Source organism: Podarcis bocagei (genome assembly GCF_964188305.1).
Source record: "Podarcis bocagei genome assembly, chromosome: 2".
NCBI classification, from domain to species: domain Eukaryota; kingdom Metazoa; phylum Chordata; class Lepidosauria; order Squamata; family Lacertidae; genus Podarcis; species Podarcis bocagei.
Window position 1 is genome coordinate 9,958,066 of NC_138126.1, and position 16,349 is coordinate 9,974,414.

The 16,349-nt window shown below is 45.2% G+C and overlaps 1 protein-coding gene across 1 annotated transcript; it reads left to right on the top strand.

The window, feature by feature from the left end:
* Window positions 1-1,916: 1,916 nt before the first annotated feature.
* Window positions 1,917-16,267, top strand: LOC308579515 (zinc finger protein RFP-like). Its single transcript, XM_081180570.1, has 5 exons — window positions 1,917-3,598; window positions 4,680-4,775; window positions 5,259-6,002; window positions 10,637-10,639; window positions 15,512-16,267. The coding sequence occupies exons 1-5, from the start codon at window positions 3,173-3,175 to the stop codon at window positions 16,043-16,045; spliced, it is 1,803 nt and encodes a 600-aa protein (XP_081036696.1). The 5' UTR covers window positions 1,917-3,172; the 3' UTR covers window positions 16,046-16,267.
* Window positions 16,268-16,349: the final 82 nt, after the last annotated feature.

Consider the following 16,349-nt stretch of genomic DNA (forward strand, 5'->3'; position numbering starts at 1 on the left):
ATGGTTCATTTACACGCTCTACAACGAAATGCTTTTTTCTGTCCTGGATCTCCCAACAATCAGCTTTGTTTGGGGGCCACAACTTCTAGTGCTATGAGAATCTGCAATGTGGAGATAATGTGTCTCTGCCTCCCTGCCTCCATCCATCGTGGGGACCAGAGCAGGGGGTGGGCAGTTTTGTTTGTCCCCTCCTGGGGCAGGAAGCCTCAACAGAGAACTTTCTTGAATTAACAACAACAACTGGCCATCCGCCTATGTCTTGTGACATAGATAAGATGTGTGTTCTCCACTGCAAATCAGGATGTAACCAACATTTCTCCCTCTTTTTTTCTGTGGAATGTGGCACTTTTCAAGAATATTTGCTGGTCGTATTCCCTAAATGAATTATCTGGTGTCCGATTAATCCCTTCCTCTGCATGTAGCTTTTTCCGCACTCGGGGCATTCATAAGGTTTCTCCTCCGCGTGGGTCCTTTGGTGTTTGATCAGCGTATCTCACTGAGAAGTGTTTTTCCTGCACTCAGGGCATTTGTGAGGCTTCTCTCCTGTGTGGATGTTCTGATGGTCAATCAACCTACAAGGGTGATGGAAACTTGCCCCACACTCGGTGGGGTTTCTCCCCTGTGTGTGTCTTCCGATGTTCAATTAAGTTGCACGGGTGGTTGAAGTTTCTCCCACAATCATGGCACTCGTCCGGCTTCTCCCCTGTGTGGGTTCTCCGGTGTTTGAGTAACGTATCTCTCCGGTCCAGGAATTCGTGAGGCCTCTCTCCCGTGTGGATTTGCAGGTGACTCACCAAACTGGTCCTCTGGCTGAAGCTTTCCCCACAATGGGAGCACTTCTGTGGTTTCTCTTCCATGAGGCCTCTCTGATGGCGCACCCAGATCTCTCACTGGGGAAAGGGCTTCTCGCCCTCAGACCATTCGTATGCTTCCTCTCCCATGTGCATCCTCTGGTGCTCAGCCAGGGCGGATCCTCGCTGGAAGCTCTCTCCACACATGGAGCATTCATGAGGATGTTCTTCGGCATTCAGCCTCCCCAGACGCAAACTGTGCTGGCCGTTCCTCCCAGGATTTGAGGAGAAGGGCTTTCTGCTCCAAAGTGCACTGGGCTTCCACTAAAGGGAACTGGACTTCTGGGTGATGGCTGCGTTCATTTGCTCCCTGGTGTCCTTTGGACTCACGCTTTTTGTTATGTACTGAAGTTCTCACCCTGGGCCAGCCGGGGGATACTGCAAATAGTTTTCACTCAGGTCCACATATGCAAATAAGGAATTGAAAGTGACGTTCAGTGATTGGATAGTTGCAGAAAGTTGTTACTGTTGCTTTGTAGTTGAGCTTTGCATAAGCAGATTGGCTGAACCCTTCAGTTAAGTTCTGTTCTGGGTCTGTGAATAAACAAGAGCTGTTTGAAGAATCGCTGTGTCGTCTGATATGTGGGAGCACTTGTGTGGTTTCTCTTCCATGAGATCTCTCACTGGGGAAAGGATTTCTCGTCCTCAGACTATTCATACACTTCCTCTCCCATGTAGATCCTCTGGTGCTCAGTCAGGGCGGATCCTCGCTGGAAGCTCTCCCCACACATGGAGCATTCATGAGGATGTTCTTCGGCATTCAGCCTCCCCAGACGCAAACTGTGCTGGCCGTTCCTCCCAGGATTTGAAGAGAAGGGCTTTTCTGCTCCAAAGTGCACTGGGCTTTCACTAAAGGAAACTGGACTTCTGGGTGATGGCTGCGTTTATTTGCTCCCTGGTGTCCTTTGGACTCACGCTTTTGCTCTGCAATCTCAGCTAACAAAGGAATGTTCCTAAGGGATATTCCCTCTGGCACAGCTTCCCTTGGTGGGAAATCTCCGTCTTGAGCTCTCTCCTTTTACCTGCAGGTGAAACCAAAAACATTTTTTAAACATTATGTGTGTGGGAAACCCCTAAGCAGGACCTGGGAACAAGCGCCCCTCCTGGAGGCTCCAGCAGCTGCTATTCAGGAGGATTCCTGCTTCCAGCCAGAGGCAGAGCATATAACCATCCAAAGTCTTCAGGTAAAGGTAAAGGGACCCCTGACCATTAGGTCCAGTCGTGACCAACTCTGGGGTTGCGGCGCTCATCTCGCTTTGTTGGCTGAGGGAGCCGGCGTACAGCTTCTGGGTCATGTGGCCAGCATGACTAAGCCGCTTCTGGCCAACCAGAGCAGCGCACAGAAACGCCGTTTACCTTCCCGCCAGAGCGGTACCTATTTATCTACTTGCACTTTAGTGTGCTTTTGAACTGCTAGGTTGGCAGGAGCAGGGACTGAGCAACGGGAGCTCACCCCATTGCAGGGATTCAAACTGCCAACCTTCTGATCGGCAAGCCCTAGACCCTGTGGTTTAACCCACAGCGCCACCCGAGCCCCCTACCAAAGTATTATCCTCCAGGAATTGTATCTAATCCCCTGTTAAAGCCCTCCAGGTTTTTCAGCCATTGGAAGGCACCACACTTTATTAGGAATATAGGAAGACTTTACACTGTGTAGTAATATTGATTAATAATAATAGCATTCATATCTAGGGAAGGAACGCCATAACTGGGCTGCCACCATGCAGATGGTGCCTTCTGCCAGGTCCATCGAGGTCAGTCTTGCCTCCACTGACTGGCAGTGGCTCTGCAAGGTCTTCCCAACCATACCTGCAGATGTCCTGGCCAGGGATGATGGGAGCTGTAGTCTTCAGCAAACAGAGGGCACCAGGTGGGCAAGGCTGAAAGCGTCTGTTTCAATCTGAAGTTCTTTGCCAGCATGCTAAAAAGGGATAAGTTAGAACTAGCAACCAGACTTTTAGGAGTTCTCTTCACGGAATCAAGTCCCGCTTCCTAAATCAGGACTCCTGTCCATTTAGGGCAGAGGCAGATTTTCTCCAATTCAAAAATGACAAGGAAGCCTATGAATGAAAAATGTTGCAGCATGAATACCACAACTTACTAGGTACGTGTGTGTTTGTGTGTAAGCAAAAGCATGGGAAGCAATTCAAAAGCATTCGCTGCTTCTTGAGAAAACATTCAGCAACTACAAAGATCTGGAGACATGTTTTGTTTAAAAAACAAAGATCACGTGATCACTGAGTCATTTCCAGGAAGGGAAACTCCCAGTGACTGAAAACTGAAAAAGCGAAACTTAACTGAGTCTTCAGCATGAGGGAGCCATGGCTGCTGCAGGGGGTCACATCCAGCGTCTCCGTGATGAAGCCACTTGCTCCATCTGCCTGGATTACTTCAAGGATCCAGTGACCATCCCAGAGTGTGGGCACAACTTCTGCCGATCCTGCCTGGTCCTGTTCTGGGGGGAATCGGAGGCAGAGGCTTCCTGTCCCCAGTGCAGAGAAAGAGTCCAGAGAAGGAGCCTCGTCTCCAACCGGCAACTGGCTAATGTGGCGGAAATAGTGAAGAATCTCAGCCTTCAAGAGGGAAAGGAGGAAGGAGGGAAAGGAGGAGTCTGTGAGAAGCACCAGGAGCCCCTCAAGCTCTTCTGCAAAGTCCACGAAACCCCCATCTGCGTGGTGTGCGACAAATCAAAGGAACATGAAAATCACAAGGTGATTCCTCTGGAGGAGGCTTCCGAGGAATACAAGGTAGGAGATCCCTGGATCTGGAGGGGGGGAGAAATAAATCGCTGTGGATTCTTCTTGGGAGGTTTTCTTTTTACTTCTCAGGTCCAAAGTAGGCATGGCATTGATTGGTCGTTGTTTATCGCCTTGGAAGCAGCCCAGGGGAAGCCTGAGGGCTCCTGGGGTGGCTGGAGGGGGGAGCTGAAGTCTTTCTCTCTGCCAGGGGGACAAGGGGATCTTGAAATACTCACAGCAGCTTCAAAGATTTGGACTGGGACCTTGGCAGGGAGAGAAAGGGTTAACCTCGTCCACATCCCCCAGCAATATTTAGAACATATTTAGAACGTACAAATGTAAATTGCACATAGACAACTAAGTACATGTCTCCTTTGGTTACCAGGATGCCTCCTCAATGCCCTGCAAAACAGAGAGCAGCAAGGGATCAGCGGGGGGCGAGGGGGCTGTTAGCCAGGAATTGACCAGATGGTGCAGGATCCCACCCCCCCAAGTATCTGTTGGAAGCAGATTTGGGAGTGGGGAGTGGAAGCACCTGCTGGTGGCTTATTCTGGGGGTGCCGTGGAGCCTCTGCAATGATGTTTCGGGGGGGGGCTGAGGATCTCCTCCCACCCCAAATTTTGAGACGCTCTGGTCTATCCCTGCATCTCTCGCCTCTTGGGCTGACCTCACTATCTCTTTGAGGCTAGACTGATACATCCCAGGTTGGATCCTGCCTTAGCTTCCTCCTCCTCTTCCCACTTCTCCCTGAGACCTCAAGATGAGAAGTCAGGCTGGGACCCCCAAGGAAAGGAGAGGAGGCTGAGAGATCACGCCACAAGGGAGGGTGTTTGAGAAAAGGTGAGGGGCTGCAAGATCTGCAGGCAAGGGGGGACCTAACTGGGATCCTGAGCCCCACAGGGGTGCTGAAGATAGAAGGTAGTTGATCCATGGAGCCGTGGGCCCAAAAACGCTGAAAACCTCTGTACTTTTATTTCCTCCAGGAAACTACTTTGCTATTCTAGCAAGGCCACTGGGCGCAAGAAGCCATTGTGATTTTCATCTCTCTGTGTGTCTCAATCGAAGCTGAGTTTTCCCTTTTCTCTTTAGGGAGAGATCTGTCACCGCCTGGAGATTCTGAGGAAAGAGAGAGAGGAAATTCCGGCCTATCAAGCAGATCTGGACAAGGAAAGCAAAGACCTCCTTGTAAGTGTCTCTGTTGTTACTAGACAGGGAACAAGCACTTGAGACCTCCAGGTATAGGGCAGTGTATAAATTCAATAGAAGAGGAGGAGGAGGAGGGGAAGAAGAAGAAGGAGAGGGAGAGGGAGAAGGAGAAGGAGAAGGAGAAGGAGGAGAAGGAGAATTGAGTCAGGACTGAGAAGTGATGGGGAAATCTGCCCATTTCAGCTTCTCCTCATTTTTCATATCAGTCTGTTTATTAATTTATTGTTCTGAAAATGAATCAGATGTTAGGGTAGCTACCTCCTTGTATAAATATTTTGGCCTATACTTTACCCTCATAAATACATTTTTTGTGAATATTACCTGGCTGGGTGAAGCTTGAAAATATCAGAATTTTAAAGCTCTGTTTTGGTCTCCATATTTTTTCAGCAAGAGCGAATTAGGCAAGTTCACCTTTGAATGCAGCTAAATTGAGTTTATTTCCCCTTGTCATTTATTACTTAGGAATCTACCCAGACCCGACAGATAGCTGAAGGAGCTAAGGAAAAAGCAGTGGCAGTAGAGGAGAAGCTACCACCCATTCAAAGGCAACTGGATGTTCATAGGTCGACATTGTCTATGATCGAATTGAAGGAGAAACAAACGAACCTAAGGATCAGAGCCGTACCTGAAGCTGAGAAAGATAACTTGGTTGATTTTCTCATGCAGGAAATTGCAGACTTTTGGAAATCAGATTTGGAAAAGGGAGAAATCAAGATAGTGAGGGCCTTTAGGCTTGGAGGAGGGGGGAAGAAGAACAGGGTGAGAGACTGTTTGATTACCCTCCGGACAAAAGAGGAGAGAGACAAAATCTTGAGTCTGCACTTCCAGAAGACTTTGGTAATACATCAGTCAAGAGTGGAGATATTCAAAGACATCCCGAAATACCTTTTGGACCTTAGATCTGACTACAGAGATTTGGTTGGTCTGCTGAGAAGCAATAGAATTGTTTTTAGGTGGGAATTCCCCCAAGGCCTATCTTTTAGCTTCAAAGGAAGAAATACAAAAATAAGATCAGTGGACGACAAGGAAAGATTTTTGAGGGACCAGGAGGAAGATTTACAGAAAGGATCTGGAGAAGAGCCAGGAGTACTGGAAAGAGGAATACTAGACAAAGCAATACTGCCTCTCGGATTGGACGATCTAGGAAAAGTGACACCACCGACAGAACAAGAACAAGCACTCGGCGCGGTTGGAGGAAAAGCAAAGTAACTACACCATGGCCCTGCAACTATTAAGTTGGAATACCAATGGTCTTAACTCCTCCCATAAGAGGAAAAAAATCTTTCATATATTAAAAAAGGAACATTTGGACTTGATCTGTTTACAGGAAACACATGTGATAAGACTACACAGGAAAGTATTGATAAATAAAAGATTGGGGCAAGAATTTATTTCATCGGACAAAGTCAAAAAAAGAGGAGTAGTGATTTACGCTAAGGAGAGCTTATCACCGAAATTTATTTTTAAAGATGATCAAGGAAGATGGGTTGCAATTGAAATTCAAACACAAGGAGAGAAATTTTTGATAGTAGGAGTTTATGCACCAAATGAGGGAAAATCAGAATTCTTTAAAAAACTGCACAAGACTTTGATGGACTATATGGATTATAATGTGATCTTGATGGGGGATATGAACGGAGTGGTGTCTACAAATATGGACAAGGCACAAAGACAGGTAGTTTTTAAGGATGGTAGACTACCAAAAACCTTTTTTGAAATGACTGATAATCTGGATTTAGTTGATATTTGGAGAACAAAGAACCCCTTAGGCAGAGAGGGAACCTTTTTCTCTGAAGCCAAAATGACTTGGACAAGAATTGACCAAATATGGGTAACTAGAGTACTGGCTCCAAAGACAAGAAAAGTGGAAATTTGTCCTAAAACTTGCTCCGGCCATAATGCTGTGAAGATGGAGATGCAACTAACACCAACTGGCTCTTTCAGATGGAGGATGAATGACACCTTGTTTAGGAGTGAAGAAGTGACTAAGAAGGCCCAAAAAACTTTGAGAGACTATTTCGAGATAAACATGAATACTACGGTTGAAAAAAGAGTAATCTGGGACGCAAGTAAAGCGGTTATGAGAGGGTTTCTGATACAACAGAATGCTATAAAGAAGAGAACTCAAAACGAGAAGAAAGATAAAATTTTGGAGAAAATAAAGGAAAGTGAGAAGAAATTGAGAGCAAAAGCAAAGTCGCAGGAGATTTTAAGAGAAATAAAGTTGTACCAAGTACAATATATGAAAATGATGAATCAGGAAATCGAATGGAAAATTAAACAGATGAAACAAAAGACATTCGAGTCGGCTAACAAATGTGGGAAACTGTTGGCTTGGCAAATGAAAAAAAGACAGAAACTTAATACTATTACAAATTTGGAAGTGGAAGGAAAGAATATACAGAACCTAGTGGAAATTAGAAAGTGTTTCCAGAGATACTTTAAACAATTATATACACAAGGGCCTCAAAAGAAAATTGACATAGATCGGTTTTTGAAAACAAATGGATTACAAAAAATCTCTCAAGAAAACAAACTAATGTTGAACTATAAAATAACTGAACAAGAGGTAGAAGGTGCCATTCAGAGTATGCAATTGGGTAAATCTCCAGGACCGGACGGATTGACTTCTAGATACTATAAATCTTTGAAAGAATGGCTAATACAACCTTTAAAGGAAGTCTGTAATGAAATATTGGAAGGGAAAAAGGCACCGGAATCGTGGAAGGAAGCGTATATCACACTTATACCGAAGACAGAGACTGAAAAGACGCAGCTCAAGAACTACCGCCCCATATCGCTGTTTAATGTGGATTATAAATTTTTTGCAGACATTTTGGCAAAAAGATTTTAAAAAGTACTAGTGGAAGGGATCCATAAAGATCAAACAGGCTTTCTCCTGGGTAGACACTTGTCTGACAATATGAGAAACATTATAAATATTTTAGAAAAATTGCAAGAAAATATAAATATAAAGGCAGTATTGATATTTGTGGACGCGGAGAAAGCCTTTGACAATATCTCTTGGAGCTTTATGAAGAAGAATTTACAGGGGATGGGCGTTGGTCAAGCTTTTGGAAATGGTATAGGTGCAATATACTCTGAACAAAAGGCCAAACTAATTGTTAACAACGTGGTGACAGAGGAATTTAAGATAGAGAAAGGGACACGACAAGGATGCCCAATTTCCCCATTGCTTTTTATATCGGTCCTGGAGGTCCTTTTAAATATGATTAGAAGGGACCAATTGGTTGAAGGTATACATGTCGGAGTCAAACAGTACAAATTGAGAGCATTTGCAGATGATTTAGTATTAACGTTACAGGAGCCAGAATCTAGTACTAAAAGAGTGTTGGAACTGATTAAAGAATTTGGTCAGGTCGCAGGATTTAAGTTGAACAAGTTAAAAACTAAGGTTTTAGAGAAAAATCTAACAGCGATTGAAAGAGAGAGGTTTCAGAAGGAGACAGGTTTAACACTGGTTAATAAGGTGAAATACCTGGGGGTTAACATGACAGCTAAGAATGTGAATCTATTTAAGGATAACTACGAGAAATGCTGGCGGAAGTGAAAAAAGATCTAGAAATATGGTCAAATTTGAAGCTTTCACTGCTAGGCCGTATAGCTGCGATAAAGATGAATGTATTGCCAAGAATGTTGTTTTTGTTTCAAACATTGCAGATTTTGGATAAAATGGATTGTTTCAAGAAGTGGCAAAGAGATATTTCTAGATTTGTCTGGCAGGGCAAGAAGCCTAGAATAAAATTTAAAATATTAACGGATGCAAAAGAAAGAGGTGGATTTGCCCTGCCAGACCTTAAACTTTACTATGAATCAGCAGCTCTTTGCTGGTTGAAAGAATGGCTGCTTCATGAAAACACAGACATTTTGGATTTAGAAGGTTTTAACAATGTATTTGGGTGGCATGCATATTTATGGTACGATAAGGTCAAAGCGCATAAAGCTTTTAAAAACTACATAGTCAGGAAAGCATTGTTTAACGTTTGGATAAGATATAAGGACCTGTTTGAAAATAAAACCCCAAGGTGGTTGTCACCGATGGAAGCGAAGGCTCAGAAAAAGCTCAATATGGAGGCCAAATAGCCGAAATATTGGGAAATTTTGGAACAAGAGGGAGATAGATTGAAACTGCAGAGCTTTGAAAAATTAAAAAATAAAGTGCGAGATTGGCTTCATTATTACCAAATAATGGAGACATTCAATGTGGATAAGAAAATTGGCTTCCAGGTGGAAAAATCAAAATTGGAAACAGAACTGTTAGATCCCAATACTAAGACTTTGTCAAGAATGTATAATCTGCTGTTGGAATGGAATACTCAGGATGAAATGGTGAAATCTGCTATGATTAAATGGGCACAAGATGTTGGACATAACATTATGATGGCTGACTGGGAAAAGTTATGGACCACAGGTATGAAGTTTACGGCATGTAATGCCTTAAGAGAGAATATTATGAAAATGATATACAGGTGGTACATGACACCAGTTAAGCTTGCAAAAATCTATCATTTGCCCGATAATAAGTGTTGGAAATATAAAGAAACTGAAGGTACATTCTTTCACCTTTGGTGGACATGCCCAAGGATTAAGGCTTTCTGGGAGATGATATATAATGAAATGAAAAAGGTATTTAAATATACCTTTCTGAATTAACCAGAGGCCTTTTCCTGGGCATTGTCGGCCAATTGGTGCCAAAGAAGGATAGAACTTTCTTTATGTATGCTACAACAGCAGCGAGAATACTTATTGCAAAGTATTGGAAGACACAAGACCTACCCACCCTGGAAGAATGGCAGATGAAGGTGATAGACTACATGGAATTGGCGGAGATGACTGGCAGAATCCGAGACCAGGGAGAAGAGTCAGTGGAAGAAGATTGGAAGAAATTTAAAGACTGGATCTCCTGCCCTGTGCGAGGATGAGTTCAGGCCTCCTTCTGACATGAGCCAGTCTCTTGACCAAGCTTCTTTTCCACTTCCCTCCACAACTTCTTGGTTGATCCCCTTCACAATGGATACAGAGCGTCCCAAAATGGTGCTCAGTCACAGTGACCAAAGAGTAAGACAGAGGGACTCATCCAGACTGCTGCTTGTCCCACGCCTTTCCTCAAGGAAAATCTGCTCTCTACTGCTGAATGAGAGCAAACGTCAGCCTGGTTTTCTCCGGATTGACGTTTGCTTTGATTTTGAACTAAGGAGCAGGTTTTCCCTGAGGGAAAGCGGCAGGGCAAAGGCAAAACCACTTGGACCCGTGTTTTCTAGACACAGGAAAAGCAGAAGTGTGGATGAACCCAAAGAAACACGGAGCTGTTTTATTAGCCCTTTGGAGGCATTTTATGCTGCAGGTGCTTTTTAAATTTCCAGCTGGAAAGTAGAATTTGAAATTTGGGGACTTCTGTGGAAGACAACTTGGGACAGTTCCCTGGTAGGATTATCTTGTAGGCTTCCTTACGTCTGAATGGCACAATGCAAGTGGGATTAAAGTTAATTAATTATAATCGAAGAGAAGAGATGGGATGGAATCTTCTCCTGAACCCACAAATATTAAATTTCCCTAAAATATTGGTGGATTTTCATAAGGATTCTTAAAAAATAATTGTAACCAGATGTGGAAATGTGGAGAACTTGATACTGGAAAAATTAATAATTTCAGATTGGAGAAATAAAAGCTGTGAGAAACCAAAACTGGCTGATTCAGCCATTCCTACCCAAGACCTTGGCATGTGCCAGGCAGACTGACATCTGAGGGCCAGGGTCTGAGGGGGTCTTCCTAGTGTGGCCTGTGGTGTGCAGTGAATTCTCTTCTCTTTTCCCCTCTAGGATGTGAGAAGGACCTTGCAGAGGTAAGTGGATCTGGCTCATTTCCATTAGCATCACTCTTTGAAGCTGAGATGCAAGAACCTCAGACATGGCCCCCCAGGGGCTGCAGGGGGGAGACTGGAGGACTCACTCCCTGAGGCATCTCACAGGTAAAAGCAGGGCCTCCTCTTCTGAACTTGTAGCCCCCCAATTCTCCCTCCAAGGATCAAGGTCAGCTGCCTCCTCCCTCCCTCCCCACATCACTTCACACAGGGATGGGGCTCTTTTCTTTCTCTTCCACCTTCTGTTCATTGACTTTGGTAATTTCAAACATGTAGAAGAGAAAGTGCCAAAGATCCCTGGGAACAGCTTAGGATGTACCAGTATCTTTCTACGTCCAGCTGGAAGCCCCCCAACTCTGGTAACTCAGCCCCTTTGAGGCACTTAGGGAGGGAAAGTCTGTTTGTCTAGAATGGGTTGGCTCTTTTTCTTGGGAGCGTTTCCAAGTGAGAGGCTGAAGGTGGTCTTGAGTGGGGGGTGAAAGTCAGGTTGTTTGATGCCTCTGGAGGGAGAGTCCCATGGTGCATGGGGTTGCGCACTTCCTGTGTGAGAGAGGGGGTGCAGGGAGGGTGGAGGTTGTTCTCCTTGACCGCTTGGCAGCTTTTGAGATCACTAACTAGCCAGCGTGGTGTAGTGGTTAAGAGCGGTGGACTCGTAATCTGGGTTAACCGGGTTCGCGTCTCAGCTCCTCCACATGCAGCTGCTGGGTGACCTTGGGCCAGTCACACTTCTCTGAAGTCTCTCAGCCCCACTCACCTCACAGAGTGTTTGTTGTGGGGGAGGAAGGGAAAGGAGATTGTTAGCCACTTTGAGACTCCTTAGGGTCATGATAAAGCAGGATATCAAATCCAAACTCCTCCTCCTCTTCTTCTTCTTCTTCTTCTTCTTCTTCTTCTTCTTCTTCTTCTTCTTCTTCTTCTTCTTCTGGAGAGGCTCAGGTAGGGAGGGATTGCAGGCACTCCATTTCAGGGGTTTGGCCCTTACGTCCTGGGACCTTCCCAGAAAGTTGTTATGGGGCAGCAGAGTTTGAAGCCATGGGAGCCCTCCGGTGATGTCGCACAGGGTTGCCTCTTGTCCCTTGTGCTGTTTAGCATCCTTACGAAGCCATTGGCCAGGGCTTGGAGGTGGGTGTCAACAGATCACGTTGAATTACCTGTTGGGAAATGAACTTCAACTATGTTCATGTTATTGAGATCTCCTGCAATAATTAGGGAGACGGTGCCACAATGGGGCCATTCATTGTTTTTCTTTTCACCAGGTATGAGAAAAGAGAGAGTCCAGAGAACCCACTGCCTTTCCCTCCAGAGCTGAGGAACAGGATCTTGGAATCCTGTGATCTAAATCACCTTGTGGAGGATGCAATGAAACAATGGAAAGGTAATGAAAAATGGCTGCCAGGATTTCACACTGGGATTTCTATTATTTCTTCAGAACTGAACATGCCAGGCTCTTACTGCATGGAATTGAGTAACCCCAGGATACCTTCCTTCTTGGGGCTCCAGCCTTCATTTCCTGTCCCCCAGAACGGCCCATGTATATTGTGACGCTGGATCCTGTAAAGAAAGCCTGAACCAGAGTGTATCTCTTTTCAATTCTACGGAACCTCCTTTTCCTTTTGGTTACCAGTCTACACAATCTGGGGTTGTCCTTTGGGAGGTTCTCCCGCTCTGAATGGAGTCAATTCAAGGATGCCACATTATGAAGTGTTACTTTTGTGTGGAGATTTATTTCAGGTGGAAGAGTGTTGCCCTTACACTTTATATCTTTTTGCTTCCTCAGATGCAGTGTTATACAGAAAACAGCTTCAGAAAGGTATATTTCCAGGGGAGGAACAATTTTACAGGAGGGATGGGGACTGATATTTCATGGGTGTTCCTGTCCATTCTGCTGACTTTGGGACCCCCATCAATGGCGTCACTCTGGGAAACAGTCCTCTAGGGGGTTTGGGTTCTTTGTCTGTCCCATGAAGGAACTGGGAGGGAGGTTTGAAGACTTGGATTGGGGGCAGAGCTTATCCCTGCGAAGAACCTGCACACCAGTCTGAGTTCCATTCCAGCCTATAGACTAGTATCCTGGTTTCACCCTCGATTTCTTTCCTAAAATCTGTATGCTGCTTGTTTGTAGGGAAAATCCTCAGAGCCTTACAATATCTTACAAAAGCCCTTAAGGAGGATCCTGCAGGGTCAGTCCAGTGTCCATGGTTTCTGGTTCTCATGTATAGGGAACCTCCCTTGCATTTTGTTTTCCCTCCACACAATCTGGAGAGGTTCTTTGGCGGCTTCTCTAGATTTGCTTGGATTTCCCCCTCGTGAAGTGTGTTAAAAAGGGCACCCGCAAGCACCCAGTCCCTCCTCCACCTCCTGCCCAGACTGGTCTCCCAGCAGCAGAGCAAGGCCTGAGCTGCCTCCTCCTCAGTTTCAACCTCATCAGCCATCCCCATCTCCTGAGACTTCCCACTGTTCTTATGAGATCAGACCCATTCCATGAGAGACGACTTCCCATTGCACGAGACCCTTGGAAGTACAGTGCAAAGCTCTGCTGATTCATCCTCTGCAGTTTGGTTTGTCAGCATGCTTGGAAATTCCGGTTTAAATAGCTTTTCCCCACAAGTTTACTTGGTGCAGATGTTAACCTTCCTCCAGCCCTCCAGTACAGATCCCCATTTCATTCGTGGATTCTGAATGATTGTATTCCACCATTTTCTAGTATGGTCTACCATTTCTGATTTCCCCATGGAATCATGGAATAGTAGAGTTTGAAAGGATCCTAAGGGTCATCTAGTTCATCGGTAGGCAAACTAAGGCCCAGGAGCTGGATCTGGCCCAATCTTCTTCTGAATCCCACCTGCGGACTGTCCGGGAATCAGCTTGTTTTTACATGAGTAGAATGTGTCCTTTTATTTAAAATGCATCTCTGGGTTATTTGTGGGGCATAGGATTTTGTTCATTTTTTTCCAAAATACAGTGGTACCTTGGGTTACAAATGCTTCAGGTTACAGACGCTTCAGGTTACAGACTCCGCTAACCCAGAAATATTACCTCGGGTTAAGAACTTTGCTTCAGGATGAGAACAGAAATCGTGCTTCGGTGGCGCAGCGGCAGCAGGAGGCCCCATTAGCTAAAGTGGTGCTTCAGGTTAAGAACAGTTTCAGGTTAAGAACGGACCTCCAGAACGAATTAAGTCTGAGGGACAGTGGACCGGCCCCCTGCTGAAAATGTTTGCTGACCCCTGATCTAGCCCAACCCCCTGCAATGCTGGAATCACAGCTAAACACGTTAGTTGTTTTAATTCTTAGGCCTACAGTTGTTGTCTTCCAATTACTTGTTTTATGATGTCATCTTTTGCTAGAAACAAGGAAACAACAGATGCTATGTTATGGTGATGTTTTGTAAAAATATTTTCTTTGAACTATTGCAGTGTAGACCATTAAGCCTATATTTTTGCTTCCTCAGATGTCCAGTCACTCAGAAGTCTCCAGAGAGGTAAATTTCACATGGAGACCCCAATTGACAGGAGGGGGGGAGACTAGTGTTTCATGGGGGGGTCAAGAGTCTCTTCTGTACAGTGGAGAACCATCCACCGCTTGACTTTAGCCCTGCTGTTTGTGCCACAAAGGCAGAGAAGGTGGACTTGAAGGGGGAGAGAGAAACTTCCCAGAAGGATCAGGCGGAGGAGGGAAGAGCTTTCCTCCTGGCTAAAGAGAGTCGGGTTGCTTTTCCATCATGTGACCTTTTTCAGGCCTGGTTGCCATGTGTCCTCTTTTTCCCAGCCATGTCTTCTATTTTCATGATCAAAATTTCTTAAAATTTGGCAAAATGTCCCCAAGGTTTTTTGTTCTTTTTTTTTTGGTTTACAAGAACCCATGAAAATTTTAATATTGCATTAGAACAGGCATAGGCAACCTCAACCCTCCAGATGTTTCAGCACTACAATTCCCATAATCCCTGACCACTGGTCCTGTTAGCTAGGGATCATGGGAGTTGTAGTCCCAAAACAGCTGGAAAAAACCCCTTCTCTTGTGGTTGAACCAAAAGGACGCTGGCTCAGCTACAAGATCTTGGAGAAGGAGTCCGGGAGGGCAAGAGTTAAGACCCCCCTGCCCTTAAGGAGAGTCCACATGCAGATGTTCAACAGGTTAATAAATTGTTCTGTGCACACTTACATTCAGAAAGATGTGAACATGTGCCCAAATATTTCATGTGGCAAGTGAGGGAGCAATATGTATTATTCTTATTCTTTTGTTGTTGAAAGTTAAGAGCATTGCTACTAGCAATATATCACACCTACTACAGCCTACATATAGTAGGGGTATTAAAAATGATACCCCTACATATGATGGGCAGTATGCAAATGTTGATATTATTATTATTATTATTATTATTATTATTATTATTATTATTATTATTATTAGAACAGGGGGTCCTCCTCCCCCAGCCCAACCCAGAGGTCCCCAAAGGCCAATTCCCACAGAGATTGTCAGAGGAAAGCAGCTTCTCTCCTCTCCTGCCTCCTCCAGTTCTCCTCTCTTTCCTCTTAGATAACACAGAAGAGCTGAGTAAAAGGGTTCCTGGGTGGTTTTTCCCCTTAAAAAATGCCTGGGTTGGAAGGAGGGCAGGCACAATGGACATTGAATATAAGAAAGTGAAGGAAACTGAGTTAAAAGCCAACCAGAAGATATTTATTCTGATCAAAGTCTGCAAGGAGGAGTCTCAGTCTAGCATGTGATGCAAATTAATCCCCTTGACCTGAAAGGGAATCTGGGTTTTTGGGTGTTTCTTGGATTAGGATGTCCATCTCTCTCTCTCCGCTGACTCTGCCTGATCTTCTCTTTCCCTCATCTTCTCCCCAACAGCAAATGTCACTCTGGATCCAGACACAGCCCATCCCCAACTCATCCTGTCCAAGGATCGGAAAAGCGTGAGATTGGGAGACAAACCTCAAACCCTGCCTGATAATCCTGAGAGATTCATTCAATGGCCTTGTGTGTTGGGACGTGAGGGATTCACAGCAGGCAGACATTTCTGGGAAGTCACTGTGGGAAGTGTGGAATCGTGGGCTTTGGGGGTTGCCAGGAAGTCTGTGAGGAGAAACGGCTTTTTCAACTTCAGTCCTGAGTGGGGGATCTGGGCTGTGGAGAAGTGGAGAGGGAAGTACTGGGTCTGCACCTCCCCTGATCCCTCTCTTCTGTCCCTGAGTGAGGAGCCCAGGAGGATCCGGGTGACTCTGGACTATGAAGGGGGACGTGTGTCTTTCTCTGACGCTGACTCAGGAGCTGAACTCTACACGTTCTCAGGAGCCTCGTTCTCTGGAGAGACCCTCCTCCCTTTCTTTACTCTGTGGGGAAATGAAACCCCCCTCAGTATCTCCTGAGGAGACTAGATCTGCCTCTCAGGCCCAGCAGGAGTTTGTCTCCAGACCAGAGTGACTGATATAAATAACATTTACCCACCAGGATAACCTTGGGCAGTTTTTCAAGGGGACCTTTGAGAAAATTCATTTTCCTTACTTTCTCCAGAATTCCCTCTGCAGCTTGCTTCTTCTTAAAGAGACAGTCACACTTTTAACAGTCCCAATAAATCATCTTTTCCTCACCTTCAGTCTTGTTTTCCTGTTGAGATGTCTGATTTGGCAGAGCATGAGACTCTTAATCCCAGGGTTGTGGGTTGAGCCCCAC

Coding starts and splice junctions, on each gene's coding strand:
- LOC308579515 (XM_081180570.1), top strand. CDS start 3,173: ATGGCTGCTGCAGGGGGTCACATCCAGCGTCTCCGTGATGAAGCCACT. Junction 3,599..4,679: donor AGGCTTCCGAGGAATACAAG/GTAGGAGATCCC, acceptor TTTTCTCTTTAG/GGAGAGATCTGTCACCGCCT. Junction 4,776..5,258: donor AGGAAAGCAAAGACCTCCTT/GTAAGTGTCTCT, acceptor TTTATTACTTAG/GAATCTACCCAGACCCGACA.